At 39.2% G+C, this 24,041-nt stretch overlaps 1 protein-coding gene across 3 annotated transcripts in view; it reads right to left on the bottom strand.

The window, feature by feature from the left end:
- Positions 1 to 20,715, bottom strand: part of LOC122665077 (ceramide synthase 1 LOH3-like) — a 36,191-nt gene extending 15,476 nt beyond the window's left edge. For 2 of the 3 annotated variants that reach the window (XM_043861138.1, XM_043861137.1), the window contains exons 1-4: positions 20,518 to 20,711; positions 1,430 to 1,659; positions 1,107 to 1,262; positions 637 to 822 (exon numbers count right to left, since the gene is read on the bottom strand). In XM_043861138.1, coding sequence (XP_043717073.1) covers positions 637 to 822; positions 1,107 to 1,262; positions 1,430 to 1,659; positions 20,518 to 20,637 — 692 coding nt within the window. In that variant the 5' untranslated portion in view covers positions 20,638 to 20,711. Of the gene's footprint in view, positions 1 to 636; positions 823 to 1,106; positions 1,263 to 1,429; positions 1,660 to 20,517 lie in introns of all 3 variants that reach the window. The other variant, XM_043861139.1, reaches the window with a different exon arrangement.
- Positions 20,716 to 24,041: the final 3,326 nt, after the last annotated feature.

Raw genomic sequence — 24,041 nt, 5'->3', positions numbered from 1 at the left:
TTTTCAAAAACCGAGATCTCGGCAAGTTCTTGAACTATGCAGCAAACTATCATATTTACTACAAGTAAGTTGCCAAAACTATCATAAAAGTGAAACTGAATGAAACAAGACTCCAATAATATGATATAGGTCTCATAACTGAAACCAGATGTAAATTGGCAATATTTCTTAGGTCAAAGTTTCTAGTTTATTAAAGGGTTCAGATGGAATGCACCATCCAGGTTGTAGGAAATGCACCTCTGATACTAGCACTCTCGAGACTATGTCAACTCACTATGGGATCAACCAATCTACCTTGGAATTGGCGGGTTATCTATTCTGCTTATCCTTTTGAGTCAACACATGAAAGAAGCTTTGGATTTTGATTTGCCACCTGATTAGGTTGGCAAAAATTAGCTGAATTTTTAATGGATTGTTATCATTTTCTGTTATCATTTATTATTTTGGGAATTTATGTACTTCTACTCTTCGAAGAGCTGAGGCTGCAATATGGAAGACAAACTCCAAATTGCTGAGACTATGAAAAGGGGAAAAAGAAACTATTATACATGATTTCTGTCAGCCCATTTTCTGTGATAAAATAAGAGGGAAATATATCAGTCAAAAGTAAACTAAAATGCTGCAATTTATACTCACCTTGTACTCCAAAGGACCCAGAATGGGTAGTAGATGAGACGAAGTATGATCCATGACAAAACAAAAAGAATGAATGAAAAGCTAGCAAGCGTTTCACATTTAGTGTACTTGGACATCTTCCCGACTTCCAGAAACACGTCACTTGCATCATGCAAAGCTAGAACAACTGATCCAACACGAGCAAACCTGTAAGAAATGGCAACAGATTTTTTGGGACACTTTGAATGCAAAAAGAGAAAGAGGAAGCATCTTATAACATCACTCCATGATCCAGACACCTATTTTTAATATGCACCAAGCACCGAGGCTTCTTTAAAATATAGAGTTATGTGCATGCAAGTAATTAAACAAGTATCGGCTTTGCACAAGGCCATCCTAGTACTTCGTAAGTTGGGATTGAACCTGCTATGACACAGATGCAGGGAAGACCGTCAGCCAAGTGGGCTACATCTGAACAGTTCAAAATATACCTGAGTATGTAAGATAAAATAATAAGAATCAGTGTTGCTACATGATGACCCATTGACACCCCAAAGTCTGCACGCCTTGTTTCCCAGAAAATCAGAGCAAATATGGAGTATGTGTAGAATCCAGCAGCATACATATACAATCCCTTCAATTTCAATCTGCGCATCAGGAGAATCATGAATATTTATTATGAGATATACCAAACAAACTGAATAAGAAAATATGAGATATGCCAATCAAACTATGGATAAAATTAAGTAAATTTTAGACAACATTTCCTAAGTTGAGAACCATAACTATTGAAGTCATTACTTGGAAACCTTACTTGATCTTTTGATCAGGCCAGACCTGATCTCCTGGCCCCACCCAGAAATATTTGGTATTAGTGAACCAGGGTTCATTGTATGTGAGAGATAGAGCCAATATCTCGGCTGAAAGATAATAAATACATTTCCATGCTGATTCCTTGAATTTATTGAGCTTATGCCTCCTCTCTTGTGTCTCAACATCCAGCATATGATGCCCCTTCCCAAGAATGAGTCGTCTTGCTACTTTCTGCAAGGAATATAAATCTTCAGTTCAAAATAAACGTCAACCTGTAGGATAAAGGGTTACAAAAAGCGGAGACCAAGGGGAAATATGTTATACCGACCACAAGGGAAGGATTTGAACTTGATGCAGAATCAATGTTACACAATTATAAGGGTGATTTTCATGGATAATCTCCCAGAATCAAATAAAACAGTAAAGACCATGAATTAAAACGAAGGACCAATTGAAACCCCATTACTGTTCCTCTATCCAAAATAGGATAGATTTGTTAAAATTTTCATGGTTTGGTGAAATAGCACTTGCTTGCTAAGTTTGTGCCTTTGTGGCCCCTCCAAGTAAAATGTATCCACCTCATAATTTCCCAATCAAGCAATGGAGAGACACTGTCCAAATGATAAATGATACTACAGACTTTTTATTATTATTTTTATGAATGTTCGAATGTTACGAATTGGTCAATACGTGTATCTTTTTTTAATTGAAAGATCAAAAGTTCTCTCAGTCAGCAAGAAATAGTTGGACAATGTTTCAACTATGATATAGTGTTCTTTGACACACCTCCAACATCAGTTTATGAACACAAATGTAGAGAAAGAATACTCATATATTGACCCCCTTTTTGTCAAGACAAAATTCCACCACTTTAACAACTAAGTGGATTGATCAGTCATATCAAGCATGATCAACTGGTGGGCCAAGGCACTGGCACAAAGAAGACACTTACAGTATCAGTCTTTGTCTTCTGCTGCGTTTCTGGATACTGGTAGGTTTTGGGGGGCTGCACTCGAACAGCCCTCAAAGGAGCCCTGAGTATCCTAATGTGGAACAGTCAAGGGTGTGGTCAACCTTTGACAGTTCAATATCTTAGGTGCTTCTGCACCACTGCTCGCCCATGTTTGGTTTTACTTATTGAAAGCAAACAATCATAAGTTTATTTGGAGGAAGTTAAACAAAAGTCAGGCTACCAATTCTCCTTTTTTTGTCGATCCTGTTGGTAATTCTGGTGGTTTAGCATTATTTTGGTCTGATAGTATTTTCTTTTCTTTCTTATCATATTATTCTCCGAGCCATGGTTCGACCAAGACAACTCGGTTTAGACCTTGTCCAAGACGAACCCATGGGTAAAAACTGGTTTGCACCAGGTTCCGACCCTATTCCAAAAGTTTTCACAAGTTTCGACCCAGAGCTGAGAGTTTCACAAGTTTCAAATATTGCCAAGGGGATTTTGCAAAAAACTTGCAGATTTTGGCCAAATCACTTGATTTCTTCCTATTTTTTGGCATTCTTATACTCATTCAACTCTTCTACAGCTTGGATTTGCGTGATTGGAGCTTGAAGGTAGTAGTTTTTTGCCCTAAATCTAATTTTTGGAAGAATTAGTACATAGACATAGTGCTAGGCACAAAATATGTCATGGAATACATATGTGTTGCATTCGGAGGAGCGTCACCGACATTCTTCAGTGGTACGTAGCTCGTGGATTAGACCCGCCAAGATACTCCATGTATTGAGTGGTGAGTATTTTATACTTGTATTTCCCTAACCTAATGTATGTTTTGATTGTTTTAATTGCAAATTTACATTTCTAGTAGCTAAATTATATGTAGTTAGTGTTTATAATAGGGCTAGTGTACAGTAAGTAGCATTCAGCGTACACTAGCAAACTTGGCTCCAAACCACAAGTATAATTTTGGGTGCTTTTTTTTTTTTTTGGTGAAACTAATTCATGGAATAAGTGTAAAATAGTAAAAAAAAAAAAAAAAAAAAAACACTGGTCAAAAAACCATTTTCTGGGCCTCGAAACCTAGGTTTCGATTGGCCCAAAAAAATCCCAGGTTTCGGTCGAAACCCGAGATATCTCAGTCCGGCCTCAAAACCAAACCTTAATCTTGCTCCTAAGATTGTGGATCTTATTTCGTATGCGAACTTTCTGTCTTGTCGGTGTTGGGTGACATTTGCATATGGTGAGCCAAGAGCTGAGCATCGATCAAACCTGTGGAAAGAGCTGGCTCAATTAGGTCGCATGGTATACAACCCTTGGATTTGTTTTAGGAGACTTTAACAAGATCCTCTCTATAGATGAGAAAGTTGGGGGATGGCCAAAATCTAGTAGTGAGATTGCTGAGTTTTAGCAGGCTGTAAATGAATATGGTCTGTTAAAATTGAAATTTACCGAGCCTCCTTTTTCCTGGTTGAATAAACGGGCTAAGCCTGATCTTGTGATGACTAGTATCACCAAAGTCTTCACTAATGGTGACCTTATCCGTGCCTTAGCTTCTATTGAGGTACGTCGCCACGCCATGGTTGGCTCGGACCACACTCCAGTCATGGTCAACTTGTTCCAGCATATTCATAAAGCTAGGAGGAGGTTTCACTTTGAGGCCAAATGGGAATTTCACCCTCACCTTCCCCATATTGTTGCTCAGTCTTGGGATCATCTTATTATTATTACTTTCAGCCAATCCATGTTTGCATGAATCCTTTTTCTTGATCTCTTTGTGCTTTTGTCTCATGTCTCAATGACCTCTTTTTACTAGGGCGTTCCCCATAAGCTACATGCCGTGCCAACGCTCGAGTGCAGTGTTAAGTAGTCAAGGGTAAGTGAGAGGAAGTATTTCAGCCCAGAAATGTAGGATTAGACTAGCTTCCTGGAACATTGGATCCTTAACAGGTAAGAGCCTGAAGTTGGTAGATGTCACGAGGAGACGAAGGATTAATATCACTTGTATCCAAGAGACAAGATGGAAGGGTAACAAAGCTAAGGTGTTGGATGACTTCAACTTTGGTATTTAGGAGACCTCAGTAACAGAAGCGGTGTGGGCATATTACTATATTAGTAGACAAAGATCTAAAGAACGATGTTGTAGAGGTCAAAAGACTAGGAGATAGGATCATAACCATCAAACTAGTATTGGAGAAAGAGGTTATCAATATTGTTTACTCTTGTAGGATTGGATGAAAGTAGTAAGTTTATGAACAACAATAAAAGCCTTTGATAATAAAATTCCTTAAGCATATAAAATTACAACCAATCAACACAAGCTTTTACAGAAGACAAGATACATGCCAGTACCACAGAAATAATAATAAACTAATAGAAATGAAATGCGCGGCATTACATCCTCCCCTCCTTAACAAGAATTTCCTTCACGAAATTACATACCTCAAGATTCAAAAAGTTGGGGATATCGAGTATGTATAACCGATTCCAATTCCCACGATGCATCTTGACCCATATTGTTGTTCCGAAGAACCTTAACCAGTGGTACTGCACGGTTCCTCAACATTTTCTCTTTCCGATCAAGGATTTCAATCGGCTCTTCAACATACGAGAGGTCCTCCTTCAATTGCAAAGGTTCATAATGTATGACATGTGAAGGATCTACCACATACCTCTTCAACACAGATACATGGAGAACACTGTGGATGTTGGACAGTTCCAGTGGTAAAGCAACTCTATAAGCTACTGCACCAACTCTTTTGAATATTTTGGACGGTCCCACGTACCTAGGGCTCAATTTACCTTTCTTGCCAAACCTCAACAACACCCCTTTCATAGGTGCTACCTTCAGGAACACTCTGCTGCCTACTTCAAATTATAGAGGTTTTCCCCTTATATCAGCATAACTCTTCTGCCAACTCTAAGCAATCTTCATTCTCTTTTGTATCAGTTCTACCTTCTCACTGGTCCACTGAACCAACTCTGGCCCCAAAACTTGCCTCTCACCAACTTCACTCCAACAAATCGGAGATCTGCAGTTCCCTCCATACAGGGCCTCGCAAGGAGCCATTTTAATTGTAGACTAATAACTATTGTTATAGCAAACTCAGCCAATGCAAGATGTTCACTCCATTTTAATTGTAGACTGATAACTTTTATGATTTTAATCTTGAGGTATGTAATTTCGCGGAAAGGAAGGAGGATCTCTCATATGTTGAAGAATCGATTGAAATCCTTGATCGAAAAGAGAAAGTGTTGACGAACCGTGCAGTACCACTGGTTAAGGTTCTTTGGAACAACCATACGGGTCAAGATGCATCGTGGGAATTGGAAGCGGATACACAAACCCGATATCCCCAACTTTTTTAATCTTGAGGTATGTAATTTCGCGGAGGACATTCTTTTTTAAGGAGGGGAGGATGTAATGCCCCACATTTCATCTCTATTAATTTATAATTATACTGGAAGGTATCTTGTCTTCTGCGGAAGCTTGTGTTGTTGTAATTTTATATGCTTAAGGTAATTTTATTACCAAAGGCTTTTATTGTTGTTTATATGGTTTAAGTAATCTATTCTTTGATTTGAGATTTATGTGGCCATTGTATGTGTAATATTGCTTAATACTATTTTATTTGCTTATGATCATATTTTTGGAGTATTGAGTATTTTATGTATTTTATATCTTATTAGTTGGCTTATGTTAATTTCAGGTTAAAAGGTTTAATTAGATTCAAGTCTTGTATGGATTTTGGGTTTAAGGAGAAGAGTTGGTTTAACCAAGGGTTTGGTTCACCTTTGGGTTGTTTGATTCATTTTAAGTGAACATGGTCTTTTTTTTCATAGAGGATTTGACCAAGGTTAAGAGTTAAGACTGGAAATGAGAGGACCTTGTATCCATGCACGTGTTTCTATCGGCCAAAATGGAATATTAGAGAAAATATATATGATGAGATTATAATGGGAAGGCCATTGGTGTTAAAAGATAATTACAAAACTGCCATTATGGTTTATAAGAGTTATGTTTTGAAGAAAAGTGATTCTTTGCAACAAAGAAAAAGAAGAGAAAAGAGTTTGGAGAAGAAGAAAAATGTGAGGAGCTTCCAATATTGCAGAAAATACTTAATCTTGAGAGGGGATTGAAGAATCATGGCTTGGGAAGTTGATTTGAGCCTAAGAGGAAGTGATAAACCTAGTTCACTCAAGGAAGAGCATGAAATTAAGGTAAAACCCTTGATACTCGTTTATTTTTTGGTTTGGTTCTGTAAAGTGATGATGGAATGGTTTGTTGAGGTTTGGATTGTGTTATCCATGCTAGGTTTTAAGTACTCTAAGAAGAAAATCCATGGATTGAAAGAGAATCATCATTTTTAGGTGAAAAACAAGGTAATACATGATAGAAACATTTTGGTTTTGTAACAAAGCTTTGAATAGAAATTTGAATGGTGGATTTATGATCTACATACTTTGTTTTGCTAGTACCTAGCATGAATTGAAAAGATATTTCAGATTGATCAAGAATCCAAGTGAAGAACCCTAGAAATTGGGGATTTTGACTTAAGAACAACGTAAATCTATTTGGGTTTCTTGATCTTTAATTGTGAGAGTTATTTGAGTTTGCTAGTGTGTTTAGGATGCTTATTTTGATGGGATTATATGTTTAATTTCGTATATAGAAGGTTAGGTGTTGAAACCACCCTTGATTTAACCCCATTTCTTGCTGAATTTCTAATTCTGGGCAGACTAACCTCTGTGTACTTATTGTACTCAGGGTGGCATAACTCATTTGAAATGCAAATAGGGTGTTTAAGGAGACATTGGAAAGTAGACTCATAGGGTTTCATTAGCTATGTTTTATGTTTTCCCAAAAAATAAATGCATGGAAGTGGGTCAAAAACCCCCTGGAAGTTCGAGGCAGAGTATGAAAATTCTGTTGTATTTTGCCCAATTGTCCTATAATGCTCAATTCTTTTGAGTACTTTCTTTAGGATTTGTTCAAGGGCTGTAAAGAGACTTTTTGGTGATTGAAATACTCTTGAATGGCATGTTTTCTACTGTAGGACCTCTATCTTAGACAAGGGATTGAGGATTCTAAAAATTGATTGAAGTTTTGTGTTGAAACGATCAAGTATTTGACTGTTGTGAGTAATCTAACTCAATTGATGGTTAAATATAGAATGTAATGTATGAATAATCTGTGCTATGGATTAGTAAATGATTATAGTACAGTATTGACTGATTTTATGAAAAAATAATGCTTATGTTCATGATGAGTGCTATGGATTATTATTGGTCATAATACAAAGTGAGTAATCTAACTCAATTGATGAATAGTTATTACTTGCAATCAAGCTTCTAAAACTAGGGTTTCGACTAGGTTTCGACCAAACAGAAGCTGAGTTCGTCTTGGTTTCGACCATATCTCGGTCGAAACCTGGGACTTTCTCCAGGCTAACTCGAACCTTGGTTTCGAGGCCCAGAAGTTGTTTTTTTGCCCTGATTCTTGTTGTGCTACCTATTTTTTACATTTTAAACCCAATCCATGCATTAGTTTTACATAGAGAGCACTAAAAATATTACTTGTGGTTTTGATACAAGTTGATACTGCATATTGTTCTTGGACATGGTATCGAATAAGGTTTGACCGAAACATAACTCCTTCAATATAAATGAGATTTAAGCAATATTGGATTTGTTAGAAAGATTTGTTTTGATAGCTTTCCAACAAGTCCAAGATTGCTTAAATTTGATTTATATTGCAGAAGTTATGTACTGGTCAAACTTAATATGGTGTGCGTGAATGCTGTCAAAATCACTCTGAATGAAAATATTTTTTTGAACATCAAAACAAATGAATATTTTACCGCACTTTTGGTTTTTAGCAATGTTTTACCATATTAAGATTTATGGAACTTTTGATCTGGCAAGACGTTGATAGAATTGAGTATTGCAGGGAAGCTGAGAGTCCTTCTTCTCCGACCTGCCCCTCCAGTAACTTGAGAGTCCTTCTTCTTCTCCGACCACCTGCAATTTCCGGTAACCTGCCTCTCCTATTCTCGCTAACAGAATGCCTTCCCCCTCGCCTTCACCAATCCCTGATCCTTCTACTGTTTCTGTCCTTCCTTCTGAAACCCCTCGGTGGAGCTCCTTCTTCAACTCCCCTCACACCCCATCCCCCTCGACTGAAGGTCTTCCCCTACACTTTGTAGCTCCTTTAGTTGTAGGGTCTTCTAAAATCGCTTCTTGCCTCTCTGGTGCTCTGGACGATGAAGCCAAGCTCTGGAAATCCTGTTTAGTGGGTCATTTTCTGGGCTCCAAACCCTCCTTCCATATCGTCAAATCCTCCCTTTCTCGACAATGGAAATCCCTTGGCACTCTTGAAAATGATAAGAACCGTGTTCTTGAAGGAGGGCCATGGCAAGTTCGGAAGAAGACCATTTTTCTCAGGCAGTGGCATCGCCACTTACAGCTTCAAAGGGTTGACCTCTCTTCCATCCCTCTCTGGGTGTCTCTCCCGGGGCTCCCCCTTCATTTCTGGTGCACCGATGGCCTCAGTGCAGTAGGATCGGTGCTTCGAAAACCATTACTCTCGGACATGCGAACTATGAGAAAGTTGCGCTTAGCTTACGCTTGCATATGCGTTGAAGTATCTGCTGATGAACCCCTGCCAACTTTTATCACCGTGAAAGATGGGGATGATCACTCGTTCCAACAGGAAGTTCACTTCGATTGGAAGCCTCCCCAATGCTTGATCTGCAAGAAATTTGGACATGATTCAACACTTTGTGCTCCACCTGTCCCTTCTTGCCCATCGGAAAATGTTCTGGAACCATGTTCTGAGCACACCCACCTGCCGGAATCTCTCCATTCCAAAGGTCGCACCCGATCAAGAGCTCGCCGTCGACACCGGAATGTTCAGGCGGTCAGTCAGGGCAGCATTCTAGGCTCTCCCCCTTTATCCATTGGTCAAAATCGATTTGCAGCTTTAAAGGACGATATCCCTATGGATACTGACACTTGCTCTGAGCAGATCATCGATTCTGCTGTTCCTCGAAGTCGATCTCGCATGTCCCTGATAGCGGAAGACGTCTGCCCTGCAATCTCTGAGGAAGCCCCTCCTCCTGGCGCTCTATCGACAATTTCGCAGGCTCTACAACCTGGCTCCCCTCCGGTTGTTGGCCCCTCTTCTGCGAAGGACCCCGTCAACCCTCTGGTTTGCCCCTCTGCTTCCCTTCTTTCCCCTCCTCTTCCCGAAAATTCCCTTTCTAGTGACAATAATCCCACTTTTCAATTAACGGACCAGTCCACTTCTTTGTCCCTTTCCCCATCTCTTAGTACCGAAATACCCTATTTGCCCTCCCCTTTAAAAGGCAAATCCAAAAAGAAAGACAGGAAAGCGAAGGAGAAGAACAGCAAAAATAGGAAGTCCACGTCTGTTGCCTTTTCTGGGACCCACTCCTCTCACTCGCCTAATTCTTCACTTGACCTATCTGGGTCGGGTACCCGTTTACCTGACCTACCTCAAATTTTCTCCATTGCTCCTTCGTCCCTACCCGCTTCCCCTTCTACCAGTATCCCTTGTAACTCCCTTGTTCCTTTGGCCTCTGCAAGTTTAAATCCCCCTGCCTCCTCTTATAACAGAAGGCTCCGCAGTTCCTCTGCTTCTCGTAGCGCCAGTGTCTTGTCCCGACTCCTTGGGACTGAGTTGTAACCCTCCAATCTGCTTCAATGAATCTAGGCATTTTGTGGAATACTCGGGGTCTCAATTCCCCTTGTAAACACGCTGTTGTTCATTCCCATATCCATCAACTTCAAGCTACTTTTTGATGCTTGCTTGAGACTCATGTCAAAGAACCAAATGCTGCTAGAATCTCCAACTCCATTGCTCCAGGCTGGTCATTCTTATCCAATTTTTCTCACCATCCTGATGGCTGTATTTGGGTGCTTTGGGATCCCACCAAAATCAAAATTTCCTTGGTCTCCTCTTCAGCCCAATACATCCACCTAAGCTTCTCGGATTGCTTAAACCAATTTTCCTTCTTCTTCACTGTTACTTATGCTTTCAATTGTCCTATGCTGAGGCAATCTCTTTGGTCTGATCTTCGTAACCTTGCTGGCCCCATAGGCTCTCTCCCCTGGGGTATTGGTGGTGACTTCAATGTCATCAGATTTGGGTTTGAAAAACAGGGAGGTGTCCATTTGGATCTTGAACCAATGGCTGATTTCAATGATTGCATAGATGACTTGAGTCTGGATGATCTCCGATGGACAGGTCCCCCTTTCTCCTGGAGCAACAAAAAGGCTGGTCCTTTCAGAATAGCCTGCAAATTGGATCGGGTTTTAGTTAACGAAACTTGGCTGTCCTCCTTCCCTTCCTCCTTTGCCAATTTTGACTCTCCTGGTATATCTGACCACAGCCCCATAGCTTTATCCATCCAACCCTACAACTCCTTTGGTCCAAAACCTTTTAAATACTTTGATATGTGATCTACCCACCCCTCTTTTCTGACTACTGTCAAGGATGCTTGGGACAAACCTGTCCAAGCTTTCTCCTCTCCCCTCCTAGCTTTGGCTAGAAAGCTTAGAAATGTGAAATCTGCCCTCAAAGTCTGGAATTCTAGCACCTTTGGCAATGTCTCTCAAAATGTAAAGGATTGCAAGGAAAAGCTTGCAAATATTCAGATGCAAATACAATTCGACAATCTCAATACCCAATTGGCTGCCGATGAAAAAGCTGCTACTCTTGAATTAACTATGCTCCTCAACCAAGAAGAAAGTTTCCTAAAGCAAAAGTCCAGGATCAAGTGGCTGGAATTAGGGGATTCTAATTCAGCCTACTTCCATCGCTCCTTGAAATCTACAACCAATTACAACTCCATTCTCCAGTTGGATGCCCCTGATGGTCCTCCAGTTACTAATGTGAATGATATCAAAGACATGGCTGTGAACTACTTCAAGAATCTTTTCTCGGGTCCATTGGATGAGGCGGATCAAAATCCTAATAATGTGCTCAACAAGTTCATCCCAAATGAGCTCATTCAGTCTTTTAGTGCTATTCCTAATGAGGAGGAAATCATTGCTGCAATTCACTCTATTAAGCTAAACCGGGCGCCTAGGCCAGATGGGTTCAGCATGGGGTTCTTCCTAGCAGCTTGGGACATCATCAAGGATGACCTCATCAAAGCCATTAGAAGCTTTTTCTACAACCCCAGCCAGATCTCTGAGGTCAACCACACTTCTTTGCCTCATTCCTAAGAAGGAGGGAGCCTCTGTGATAACTGATTTCAGGCCCATTGCCCTTTGCAACCTGATCTATAAGTTCATAGCTAAGATCCTTGCTTCCAGACTCAAGACTGTGGTGGACCTTCTTGTCAGTGAAAACCAGTCTGCCTTCATCCCTGGTAGAAGTATTTGTGACAATATCCTCCTATGCAATGAGATTGTCAGAGGTTTTGAAAGAAAAAACCATTCCCCTGCTGCTCTCATGAAGATTGATATTCACAAAGCCTTCGATTCCCTGAGATGGGATTTTAAAGCCAAAGCCTTGAGCAAAATGAGGTTCCCTACGGTCTTCATCCATTGGATTCATTGCTGCATCTCCACCCCCAGGTTCTCTGTTCTTGTCAACGGCAGCCCAGCAGGTTACTTTGGCTCTACTGTAGGTGTGCGTCAAGGCTGCCCCCTTTCCCCCTACCTTTTCACTTTAGCTTTGGAAATCCTATCCAGGGAAATCCAAATTTGCACTGATCAGCACCTCATCTCTCCTTTGCCCAAATGCAATGCCCTCAAGCTTTCTCATTTGGCGTTCGCGGATAACCTCATGATCTTCTCCAAGGCCTCCATCACCTCTTTTGAGTCTATCATGAACTGTTTGCAGCACTTTCAAGCTTTATCGGGGCTTCAGATCAACCCCCTCAAGTCTCTTCTCTTCCTAGCTGGGGTTCCTGATGATGTTAAAGGTGCTTTGAAGGGTATTTGTGGTTTCAGTATTGGTCAGCTTCCTGTGAAATATTTGGGCCTTCCTTTGATCCCGGCTAGATTATCGGCTCATCATTGCACTCCTATGCTGGATCTTATCAAGAAACGTCTTCAACTTTGGAAAGGCAAACTTCTCTCTTATGTAGGTCGTTTGGTGCATGTCAAGTCTATTCTCCAAGCCTCCTACATCTACTGGTCTGGTATCTATGGGTTGCCTCAGTCCATCATCAAGTCTTTGGAATCTCTCATTTCTTCCTTCCTTTGAAAAGGCTCTGATGCTACAAGATTCCTTCGGCCTATTAGCTAGGACTCAGTTTGTCATCCATTAGGGGAAGGAGGCTTGGGTATCAGAAGGATAAAAGATGTGAATTCAGCTGGCATTATCAAATTATTATGGAAGATTGTGTCTAAGGCTAAAAGTATCTGGGTGGACGGGATATATTCGGGCCTTCTCCGTTCGGACTCTATATGGACTGTCCACATAGCCTCGGATGCTTCTTGGACCTAGCGCAAGATTCTTGATAATCGATCGTTGGTTCTTGGATCTATCCAATCTCACATTGGTAACGGGAACTCCACCCTGTTCTGGTTAGATCACTGCCATCCTTTGGGTATTCTGCTTCACCATGTCAGTCCTAGAGTGATAAGCTCTGGGCTGCCTAGAAATGCCTTGGTGGCTGAGATTCTTATTGCTAATGGCTGGGATCCTCCTGATTCCTCTAACCCTGCTCTTACTTCTATCTGGACCCTATTGCCCTCTATTTCTAGAAGGCCTTTCACTAGGGATGATTGTGTCTCTTGGCTGCCTAGTACTTTGGGAAAGTTCAGCACTAAATCAGCTTGGGATCTTGTTAGAACTCGCCTCCCGCTTGTTCCTTGGAGGAAACTTGTCTGGTACAAGCACCACATCCCTCGACACAGCTTCACGGTCTGGAGACTCTTCGCCAACTGCCTCCCAACGCAAGCTTTTCTCAGACACTACCACATCATGGTCTCTCCCAATTGCGGCCGTTGTTGGAATGGGATCGAAGATGCAAATCATCTTTTCTTTGACTGCCCCTTCATTTGCTCTATCTAGAAGGGTATCCTTTCCAAATGCTGGCCAAGAAACAGGAGGATCCTTCCTTTCGACCGAGAATGGATTTCGATTGATATGACCTTCGGTGGCTCTACTCTTTGCGATGTGATTGGGAGGATGGCTTTCTCAGCGGCCATCAACCACATTTGGATGGAGCGAAATCTTCGGAAATGGACCTCCAAATCCAGATCTACCAACCAAATTTGGGATTCCATCTCCTTCGAAATCAAATCTAAACTTAGTTTAGTTGCTCCCTCTTCTTGTATTGACACCCCAAGGAACAGGCACATTGTTGTATCCTGGGGCCTTTCCTCCACCTCCCTTATTCCAGCGGGCTCCCCTGTTTGAGCTTCTGGTGCGGGTTCTTGTTTTCCTCCCTCCTATTTGAGGGTTGCTCTTCTTTTAGTAATGAAATTTTTATTCACCCAAAAAAAAGATTTATGGAATTTTTAGATTTGAGAAAAACCCTAGCATTCGAAAGTTGAAAATTGCACCTACCGTTGAAAATCCAGTTTTGTTCTTGAATTGGGGTGTTGACTTTTTTTCCTTTTGGAATTTGATTTTTTAACTATTTTTATTAGATTCAAATAGGAGGGTATTTGCTTATTTATAAATAATATCTTAAGTAAATGAAATACAAAAACATTTGCTTATATGATATTAGACATAACTAAGTGTATGTCCTGGTTTCTGGCCTGGTTTCTGGCATAAATACCTGTCTGTCCTAGTTTCGAGCCAAGTTTCCCCTAGTTTCAATGGGCATATGTGTCGAAACCATCAAAATATGGTCGAAACCATCGAAATATGGTCGAAACCAGTTGAAACTGGTCGAAACCATCGAAACCTGGTCGAATCCTGGGATTTTATAAAATCCCCCTTCAACTCGTCTCGAAAACCAGCGAAACCGAGTTGACTCGGTGGTTTCAACAGGTTTCAGTCAAGTTTTTCTTCCATGCTTGCAATGCATAAATGATGTGTCTTATGGAAAAGTAATGATCCTAGTACAATGTAGATGATTCTATAATAAGTAACATGTGTATGCCCATGTTTGTTTCGAAGAGTTATATTATATGAAATGATTTGGTTATTGTTTAATCGACTGTTAAAGAGAATGTAAATATTGTTATTAAGAGCATGGTCATAGACATATGAATGGTTGAATAAATGTATTGTTAAGAGGACTGATAAAGAGGAATGATAAAGAGAAAGGGTAAATGATAAGAGAAATGGCCAATAAATGACCACGTGGAGTACACATAGAGAAGTCCAAACTCACAAGGTTTTTTACCAAGGAATGTTTTTGGCATAGAGAAATCCAGATCCTTGAGTTTTTCACCAAAGATGGTTTCTGGCAAGGGTGTTTACATCCACAGAGAGGGTATTTATACCCACATAGACGTGTACGTGTCCACAATGGGAATTGAGGTCATTAAAGAACAAGAATGTCAAAAGAGAAAGAATGCATAAGAGAACATAAAGAATGATGAAATACAAGCTATGTATCGTTATGGGAATCATAGTTATCAAGGCGGGAAGGCGACCATGGCGTTTTAGAGGGTCAAAATTCAAGGCGACACAGCCATGGCGGCAAGGCGCCCGCCATGGCGTCCAAGGCGACCAATGAGCCTGGATGCCATGGCGACGCCTTGATAACTATGATGGGAATGAGTTCATATTGATATGTAGTACTTATTTATTTATGACTAAGGATGGTAGCATGGTTACGTTATATTATTCATTGGGCTTCTTGTAGCTCACCCCTTTATATTTACCACTTACAGATGAAGGAAGAGTAGAGAAAGGAAAGGGAATCGTCATTTCTGACAAGTAAAAAAAGGATGTTTAGATTCATTTACTTCTGATGTTGTAATTATTCAGTATTGTTCATATATGTTTTGTATATGATGGGTTTGTTACCTGATGGAAATACTTTAAGAGATGATACAGTTCAGGTTCAGTATTTTCAAACAACCATGTATATTTTGGTGTGCTATCGATGAATAGCCACATGGAACAGTGTTGTAATATTCAAGTGTAGAAGGTCATCAGATCCTGTTTTTAGTTTGTTTATATTAATTGTTCTTGTTTTAATTTTATGCTTTTGTTTCCGTTGTTGTCATATGTTTTGTAGGAGTTATGTTCCAGTCAAACTTAATTTGGTGTGTGTGACTGCTATTTAAAATCGCTCTGAATGAAAATATTTTTTTCGATATCAAAACAAATGAATATTTTTCCGCACTTTTGGTTTTTTAGCAATGTTTTACCATATTAAGATTATGAAATTTGTAGATTTCAACAAAAAAAAAAAAAAACACCCAGCATTATAATGTTGAAAATTGCACCTACCGCCGAAAGTCCAGTTTTTGTTCTTGAACTACGGGGTCGACTTTTTATCTTTTTAGAATTTGATTTTTTAAATATTTTTATTAGATTCAAATAGGGGGTATTTGCTTATTTATGATTAATATCTTAAGTAATAAAAACATTTACTTCCATGATATTAGGCATAAATAAGTGTCTTGCCTGGTTTCTGCCACAAATAAGTGCTTGTCCTAGTTTCCAACTGGGTTTCCTCAAGTTTTGATGGGGATAAGAGAAATTTATATAGGTATTCAGGTCGAAACTAACGAAATATGCTCGAAATTTGGTCGAAACCAATCAAAACCAACCGAAACCACGAATTTTTAAAACTCCCTGCTTAACTCGTCTCGGTTTCTTGCAAAACCGAGATCTCTGTCCATGCTATGGATGCCAAAGTGATTCGGGACGCAGTGCTTCTTGCTAGACAGATACAGTTCACTTAATTGGTGATTTCTTCTGATTGTTTACCTGTCATCCTGGCTCTTAATAAGCTGGAGTCTGGGCTTCTCGTGTCGTTGTGGATGGATATTATCTGTGTTTCATGTTTTCTCTCTTTCATTTGTTTCTTGCATGTTCCACACGTCACTGTTATGAGGCCCATATTTTGTCCTTAAGCACATCTAGATTTTCTGTTTCCCTTGTTTGGTGGCTTAGTCCACCACCTTTTCAATACTTCACTCAGCCGGAGGTTTCTCATGCTGATTTCTTTTAATAAAATTCTCAATTGTTGACCAAAAAAAAGGTTTTCTCCTGCTGATTTCTTTTAATAAAATTCTCAATTGTTCATAAAATAAAAAAGCACAATCGACAAATGATAAGTCCTAGTAAACTCGAAGACATAGCAAATCAAGGTGAGTACATGAAACGCTGCATAAACCATCCCCTTCCCCAAACACCAAAGAAAAAAAAAGGATTAAAAGAAAATTGAAAAGTTGGGCAGCGAAACATTGTATGTCAGGGAAACTGTATGGAATTGGTAACTGGATTTCAGACAGTTAACTTCATCAAACTGAACAACAATAACAAAAGATAGGATTAAAGTTCCTATAGGGGAAGCAAATCCCATTTATTTCACCTCATCTATGTACCCTCCGAATTTTCAGATTCTACAGAGAACAAAAGAAATAGATAAGACAGAAACTGAAACCAGAGTTTTTTTGTTCTTGGAGTGGGATAACAAAGTAGCCCACCAACAATCTTGTGTTTGTGTCAGTACATATCTAAGTGAGTATACTATAGCCTTTATGACCTAATCTTTCCAGTGAGGATTGAGCTCCCGCTTTCAGTGCTGAACTCATGCTCTAAGAGCAAAGTTAAAGGGTTGGTATAATAGGAAGGATTGGTCTCATGCAATGCTGATTTGAGGATCATTAACGAATATCAATTAAAATCCTTATGGAAGGTATAGATTGTTCGATACATGAATTGCTGATCCACTGCAAGTACCAGTTGAAGTCGTTATCAAACAATAGCGATATAGATTGGATGACACCAAGTTCTGAGATTATTGTCTAAGAAGATGGAGTACCTATAATCCTCAAATTCAGGTGCTTGGGAATGTGCTTAGAAGCAAACCAGTCCACTGTTTAGTAGTATGCTAGAGGATAAACTGATATATTAATTTTATTACACATCTCTATGCTTAAAATCCAAAATGGGTCAAAATTGGAAGTGCTTACCTTGTTTTCCATCTATCATAGTTGTCATGGCGTTGCCTAGGCGGCGCCTTGGCGTCAAGGTGGAAATATGGGCACTAAGCGGGGCTACGCTTACCTTGAGTCATGAATGGCGGTCGCTTTGACCATCTAGGTGTCGCCAAGGCGGTTAAAGCGACACCTTGGTGCGCCATATGGTCAAGTTGACCGCCATTCATTGCTCATGTTTTGTTTTTTGATTTTTTAATGCATTTTATTTTATTCTTTTTGTTTGATTTTTATTGGTTTGTGTATAAGGATTTTAATGTACGCTGCAACATGGGATAAATAAGCTTTAAAACTAAAAACTTAAAAACTCTAAACTCGAAAAAGTAAAAAGTAAAATCCCTAAAACAAACTAAAACCCTCGACTTCTCTCTGGCCTTTGTGCAACCACAAGTCTGCAACCCTCAATTCTTCGTCTCTTCCAGTTCCGGCAAGGCGGCAACAACAACTCAACTCTTCCCGTCTTCCGGCAAGGTAAGTCCCTACTTTGGGCCTCCGGCACTCCCTAGTCTTCTTCTTCTACTTCTCTATAACTCTGTTTTCCTTTTTTTTAAATTCTAACGCCTGCTACTGCTTCCCCCCAACAGCAACTCGACTCTTCCGGAAAGGTAAGTCCCTACTCCGGTACTCCCTAGTCTTCTTCTTCTCTGTTTGAGTGTTTTCCTTTTAAAAAAAAACAATTTTAACGCCTGCATCTCTGTTTATTTTCTGTAACTCTGTTCTTCTCTTTTTTTTTTTTGCTTGGTAAATGTTAACTTTGATGCTTCTTCTGCTTCTTCTCTGTACTCTGTAAGTTTGTGGTCTGTAAAGCCTACTGCTGCTGCTTCTTTCTTTTTTTTTCTCTTTTTTTTTTTTTTTTTTTTTTTTTTGCTTGATTAACTGCTGCCTGCTTCTTCTCTGTAACCACTAAACTGCTGCTTCTTCTCTGTTCTTTTTTTTTTTTTTTTTGCTTGGTTAATGCTGCCTGCTTCTTCTCTGTAACGCACTAAACTGCTGCTTCTTCTCTGTTCTTTTTTTTTTTTTTTTTTGCTTGGTTAATGCTGTCTGCTTCTTCTCTGTAACGCACTAAACTGCTGCTTCTCTGATTTTTTTTTTAACTGCTGCTTCTTCTCTGTTTTTTTTTTATTTTTTTTTTTTATAACTTCTTCTTCTTCTTCTTTATAGTTTAGTAGCTTATGTCTTGATTTTTGACTTTTTTTGGATTATTCTGAATTTTTATGTGTCATGTATGATTTTTCATTTTGATGACTTGAGGTGGCTTAAATTTAATTTTCAATGATATAAGGTATGATACTATGATGCATCATGCCATCATGTACTGAGTGTTTGGGGGAGGAGAGGGGGAAAACTAACACTAGACCGCCTTTACCGCTTAGGCGGCCGCTTTACCGCCTTGGACTGCCATGCCACCGTGACAACTATGCCATCTATTATATTTTAACTTGATGAAGCTTAAATATACGTGTACATGCAAACATAGATATGTTCTGGGCTGCATTAAACCTTAAAATTTGTATCATTAGCGAACTCTTACACACATGCTCCCCCTTTCACACGACATTTTGAACACTTGTATACCAGCATTTGTGTATGGCATTCTCGGGTATTCGTTTCAAAAGGAAGACGGTGGGAATGGTTTAGCTCGGTTAACAACTGAGCAATCACGGTAAGGCAAGACCCTAGCATCAACTCACCCTTTCTGATAGGATCAGTGGATGCCATAGTTTGAGCAGTGCAATAATTAAAGCTATCAGAAACTGTGGTTACTGGATTTATAAAATAAGCAGTGTTGAAAATGTTCCGTCTAGATGGAAAATTATAATATCCAGCCCTGGATTCTGTAATTCCTACAATCAGAAGCATTGGATTGTGGGAGCATCATCTGCAGTCCATTATGTGATGGGCATAGAAAAATAGGACAAGCATCAACCAAGTGAATATAAAGGAGGGCGGGAACTGGACAAACCTAGCTGAGGGGGAAAAAACAGGGTTTAAACTTTCAAACAAGTAATTTGGATTAAGGAGCAAAAACCAGGGGAATAATAGATACTAATACATGAGGTGGAGTGATCATACAATTTATATAGAAGTCAGTGTTAGTAGTCCCAGTTGGTAGTAACTTATATTTGTCCAGTGATGGCCAAGTTACATATCAGAACTTGAATTCCATCCCTTCTAGACAATACTTTTACAAAATAACAACTACCTTTAAAATATTTAAGAAAAGCACCTAAACTTGAAGAAAAAAAAAAAATTCCACAAAAAAAATATGTCCAAATGACTGGTTAGAACAGAACTTGAGAAAACGTTGAAGTTTTAGATTTAAAATTGAGGAATTTATATAGCCACAAGCCAAACTTGTAACCCGTAATTGGATCTGAATCATATCCAATTTGTTATAAGATATCAATACTGGAGACTGACATGGCCATGATTATCACCCAAAAACTTGCACAATATCTTCATCCAATTACCCAAACAATAAGCATAACTCAAAGCATTTTACAGACCAGTAAAAGGAACAGTCACCAAGCACTCGAACATGGAAAACATAAGCTGTTAAACATGATATCCACTTGAGAAGTCCATGTGCACATGACATAGACAAAGCTATTATACAGAATGTAATGAGATATTGTTCTAATAGAAATTGGCTAGACCCTCTCAATTCACATCTTCTTACTTAATTTCACACTGAAGTCCATGATATGGTTTCCTACTCAGAGCTCAAATTAAACAAGTAACAACATAAAATCAGGTTCTCCACCTATCAATATATAGCTAAGTGAAACATTTACATATCTAAATACTCATCGAGATGAAGAACAGAAAAACCAACATTGGACTTTCTGGATCTTAAACTAGTACCAATGATCAAAACATATTATCAGACAATAAGGATTATTAGTAGGGGGGAGGAGGAAATTAGATGAATCAACTTTAAAATCACAGTCCAACACATCCATAATCTACAGATAATATAAAAACAAAAATAAAAATTAAGGAATTTAGCTAATGAAACATACCTCGAAGACGAATCTGTCAAGAACGAAGCGTATCGTTGGAAAGAACAGAACGAAGAAGGGAAGAGCAGCAAAATCTTCATAGACGGAGTAAGATTCGTCCTCCCAGTTGATCGAACCCATGCCTAAAATTTTACAGACCCAGGTTCGATCTTGCAGAATCGAAGGAAACAAAAAAAAAGAGGAATTTACGAAGTATGAACTATCCAGGGCCGTTAACGGAGGAATTGATTCAGGATCGATCGATGGAATAATTGAGAATATAAGGAAGCCACTGTATTTCTCATTTGACGAAACTACCCCTATGATTTTCTTTTGTATCATTGAGTGAGTACCTACTACCTACCAACGATATCAGTTTGACCTCTCCACAGATTAATGACGATTAATAAATATTCCAACATATGCCGCTCACTCAAAAGTGGAATAATGAGGATCACAATATTTCTTAACGATTGATTGGATGTTAAGGAAATGATGGTGGATTGACCACATATTAAATTTTTTTAGGCACATCATCTTATATAGGGATACTTTCTTACCAAAAAACATTCATGGGAAAATTACATGATTAGCTACTTTTAGATTTTCATTTATAAAACTGTCCATCCTATGTTTGAGATAACAAAAATAGATAAAAACAAGTTTAGTTTTACAAAACTAGACACAACAGTGACTCTTCTTCCTTCCTCGGCATTTCCCCTCTGAAAATTTTTTTTTGTTTTTTCCTTTGTTACTTGAGGTAGCAGAGAATGGCGGTGGCTGGGACAGGGGTAGGGTTGTAGGGAACGAAAAATGCCTAGGCGAGAAGGCAATGATAGGGGTAAAAATATCTAAAAAAGTAAGTGTGAGAGGGAGAGACACTATTTTGTCCAGTTTTGTAAACCTTAATTTGTTTTTGTCTGTTTTTGTTATCTCAAACATAGGGTGGACAGTTTTGTAAATGAAAACCCAAAAGTAGCTAATCATGTAATTTTTCCAAAATTCATCTTATATATGGATGGCTATCCACCCTAATGTAGTTTTTTATTTTTATTTTTTTAGGGGGCAAGAGATCTTTACTTGTCTCTACACAAGCATCTAGGCCAATGAGTGAGCACGCCCGGGTATCTAACTAGGGGGTAGAGGCATCTTCTCACGTTGCCCTATGAGAAGGCGTAGGAAACGCCACCAAGTAGAGATCTTTTTCCCCTTTTTATGGAAAGGTATTCATACACAAAAGATTCTCCCATCAACTCCAAATAAGAGGGGTAGGGGTTTTTATATCATTTTGGATTGGTATTTATGTCAATTCAATTATTTAATGCATATTGTGTACATGCATGGTTGTGCATAGAAACTTTTGCCTTTTTTTATTATTTTATTTTTTCAATTAGCAATCTCGAATTAGGCTAAAACTTGATTGGTGAACAAAATACCTTAAGGGTCCACCTATATACACAACTTTTGTCTAGCATTTTTTTGGAAGGCATGTGGCCCTACTTCCGAGTGAGGGTGTGTCAAACCTCCACTCCCATTAGAGTTTTAATTGAATATGTTTCGAGACTTGGAATATGAGTCGTTTTTTTTAAATATATATAACAAATCATAAGATTTTTAAATGCTTGTATATGTCAGTGAAGTGTCACCGTTCATCGATTATTTTTTTTTTTAATGATCTATTGGTTCTGTGACAGTAAATATCGCAGTTCATAAAATTTTGATTACTTGGGCACCGCTTGATAACCTTCCCAGAAACTGTTTCTGATGTTTTTTTATTCTGAGAAACAGAAAAACACCTAAAAAGTGCTTGATAAACATTGTTCCATAGAAATTGTTCTCTGGTGGATAAATCAAAATTTCTACTTCCCAGAAGACTTATTGCTCAGCACAAGTTTACACAACTTGTTCCCAATAAAATCGATCGACCAAAACCTAAACACTCTTCACTCTCACAAAAAGTCCTCTTCTTCACAGCGGAGCTCTCTCCTGTCTTTCACTCTCTCACTCTCTCGCTCTCCTGCAGATGATCTGAAGGGAGACGTTTTTGCAGCAACCTGCAACTCTCAAGGTACCTCATCTCTCTCTCACTATCTCTCACTCTCTCTCTCACTATCTCGCTTTCTCTCACTCACTCTCTCTATGTCAATCTGTGTTTCTGGACCAACCTGCAACTTTCTCTCTTGCTCATCTCTCTCTGGCTCACTCACTCTCTCTCTTCTCATCTCTCTCTCTCTCTCTCTCTCTCTCTCTCTCTCTCTCTCTCTCTCTCTCTCTCTCTCTCTCTCTGTGTGTGTGTGTGTCACTCTCTGTTTGGGAACTATAGGGCTGATTTTTTCACCCATTTTGTCTCAGAAATTGGTAGAGTCACCTACTGTAAGCCCTCTGCTGGTAGATCGAGGAAGTTCAACAACCGAAAGGTAAGGATTTCTTAGGGTTTTTTGATGAAATTGTTAAGGGCTGAGTAGAATGATCTCTCCGTGTCACTCTCTATTATGGGCTGCACAGTCGTGTAATAGTTTGTTAGCTCTGTGGTGTGAAGTCATGGAACTGGCTCAAACGCTTTATTTTACCTGTAATTTTCTCTGTTTATCATTGTGGTTCCAGTATGTCGTTCTGAGAACCAATGGGCATTGGTTAAAGGGATACCATCACCCTCTACCTTGTCATTTGGCCCTGGAAGCGTTAAATTTCTGTTGAAGGCTGACTTGAGCCTACACGATGCTTTGTGGTGCCAAACAATGAGATTCATGTCTCTCACTGGCAGTCCATTATGCTTAGATATTCTGATCAGAAAATCCTTTACTTGATGCTTTTCCTACTTTGTTTGGAGGTGTATTGGGCCCTAGGATAAATTTCCACCATGGAATCATGTTTGCTGCGAGAGGAATGACTCCTAGCCTCTATTCTTAGTTGTAGGGTTGGTCATTACCCCTCCAAATGCCTTAGCTACCTCTTGGTTCAACGATCTCTCTGTGTCACTCTCTATTAATTTCTATCCTTAAAATCTGAAGTTGATTTTGTGGGGAATGTCTTCTTTTTCCCTGTTTGCTTTACTTTGCTTTCCTTGTTAGGTGTTGATGGGTTTTCAGCTTTAAGGTAGGTATAGACTTATAAGTTATAATAATAATAATAGGAGTACAGCAATGTTCATAAAAGTGATAGGAGATGTGATGCATACTTGTGTGTCTTTGTGCTGTTCTTTGAGTAAGTGTGCAACAGCAGAACTGCAGTGGACGAATATTTGCTGGCTGAATTATATTTCCTTCAAGTGGATCTGCAGTTCCACAAAAAATCAATAGAGGTAGGTAGGATGAACTAGGTTCAGGCTACACACCTCCCTTGCAAGATCCCAAGCAAACCCAAAAAATCAATCTTCTCAGATGAAGGTCAAACTTTATCAGTCAATCATAAATAAACATTTGAAATCAAACCTGTTTATTCCCAATTCTTTCATGGCAAATGTCTCAACTGATTTGGGAGCTCCCAAGGCCCTTAACTCCTTCATCTTTTCCTCCACAAGCTTCAGCTCCTCTTCTATGTCTAAC

This window comes from Telopea speciosissima, chromosome 6 (genome assembly GCF_018873765.1).
Source record: "Telopea speciosissima isolate NSW1024214 ecotype Mountain lineage chromosome 6, Tspe_v1, whole genome shotgun sequence".
Lineage (NCBI taxonomy): Eukaryota > Viridiplantae > Streptophyta > Magnoliopsida > Proteales > Proteaceae > Telopea > Telopea speciosissima.
The sequence above is the reverse complement of the archived record's forward strand: the minus strand, read 5'-3'. Positions and strand labels throughout refer to the sequence as shown.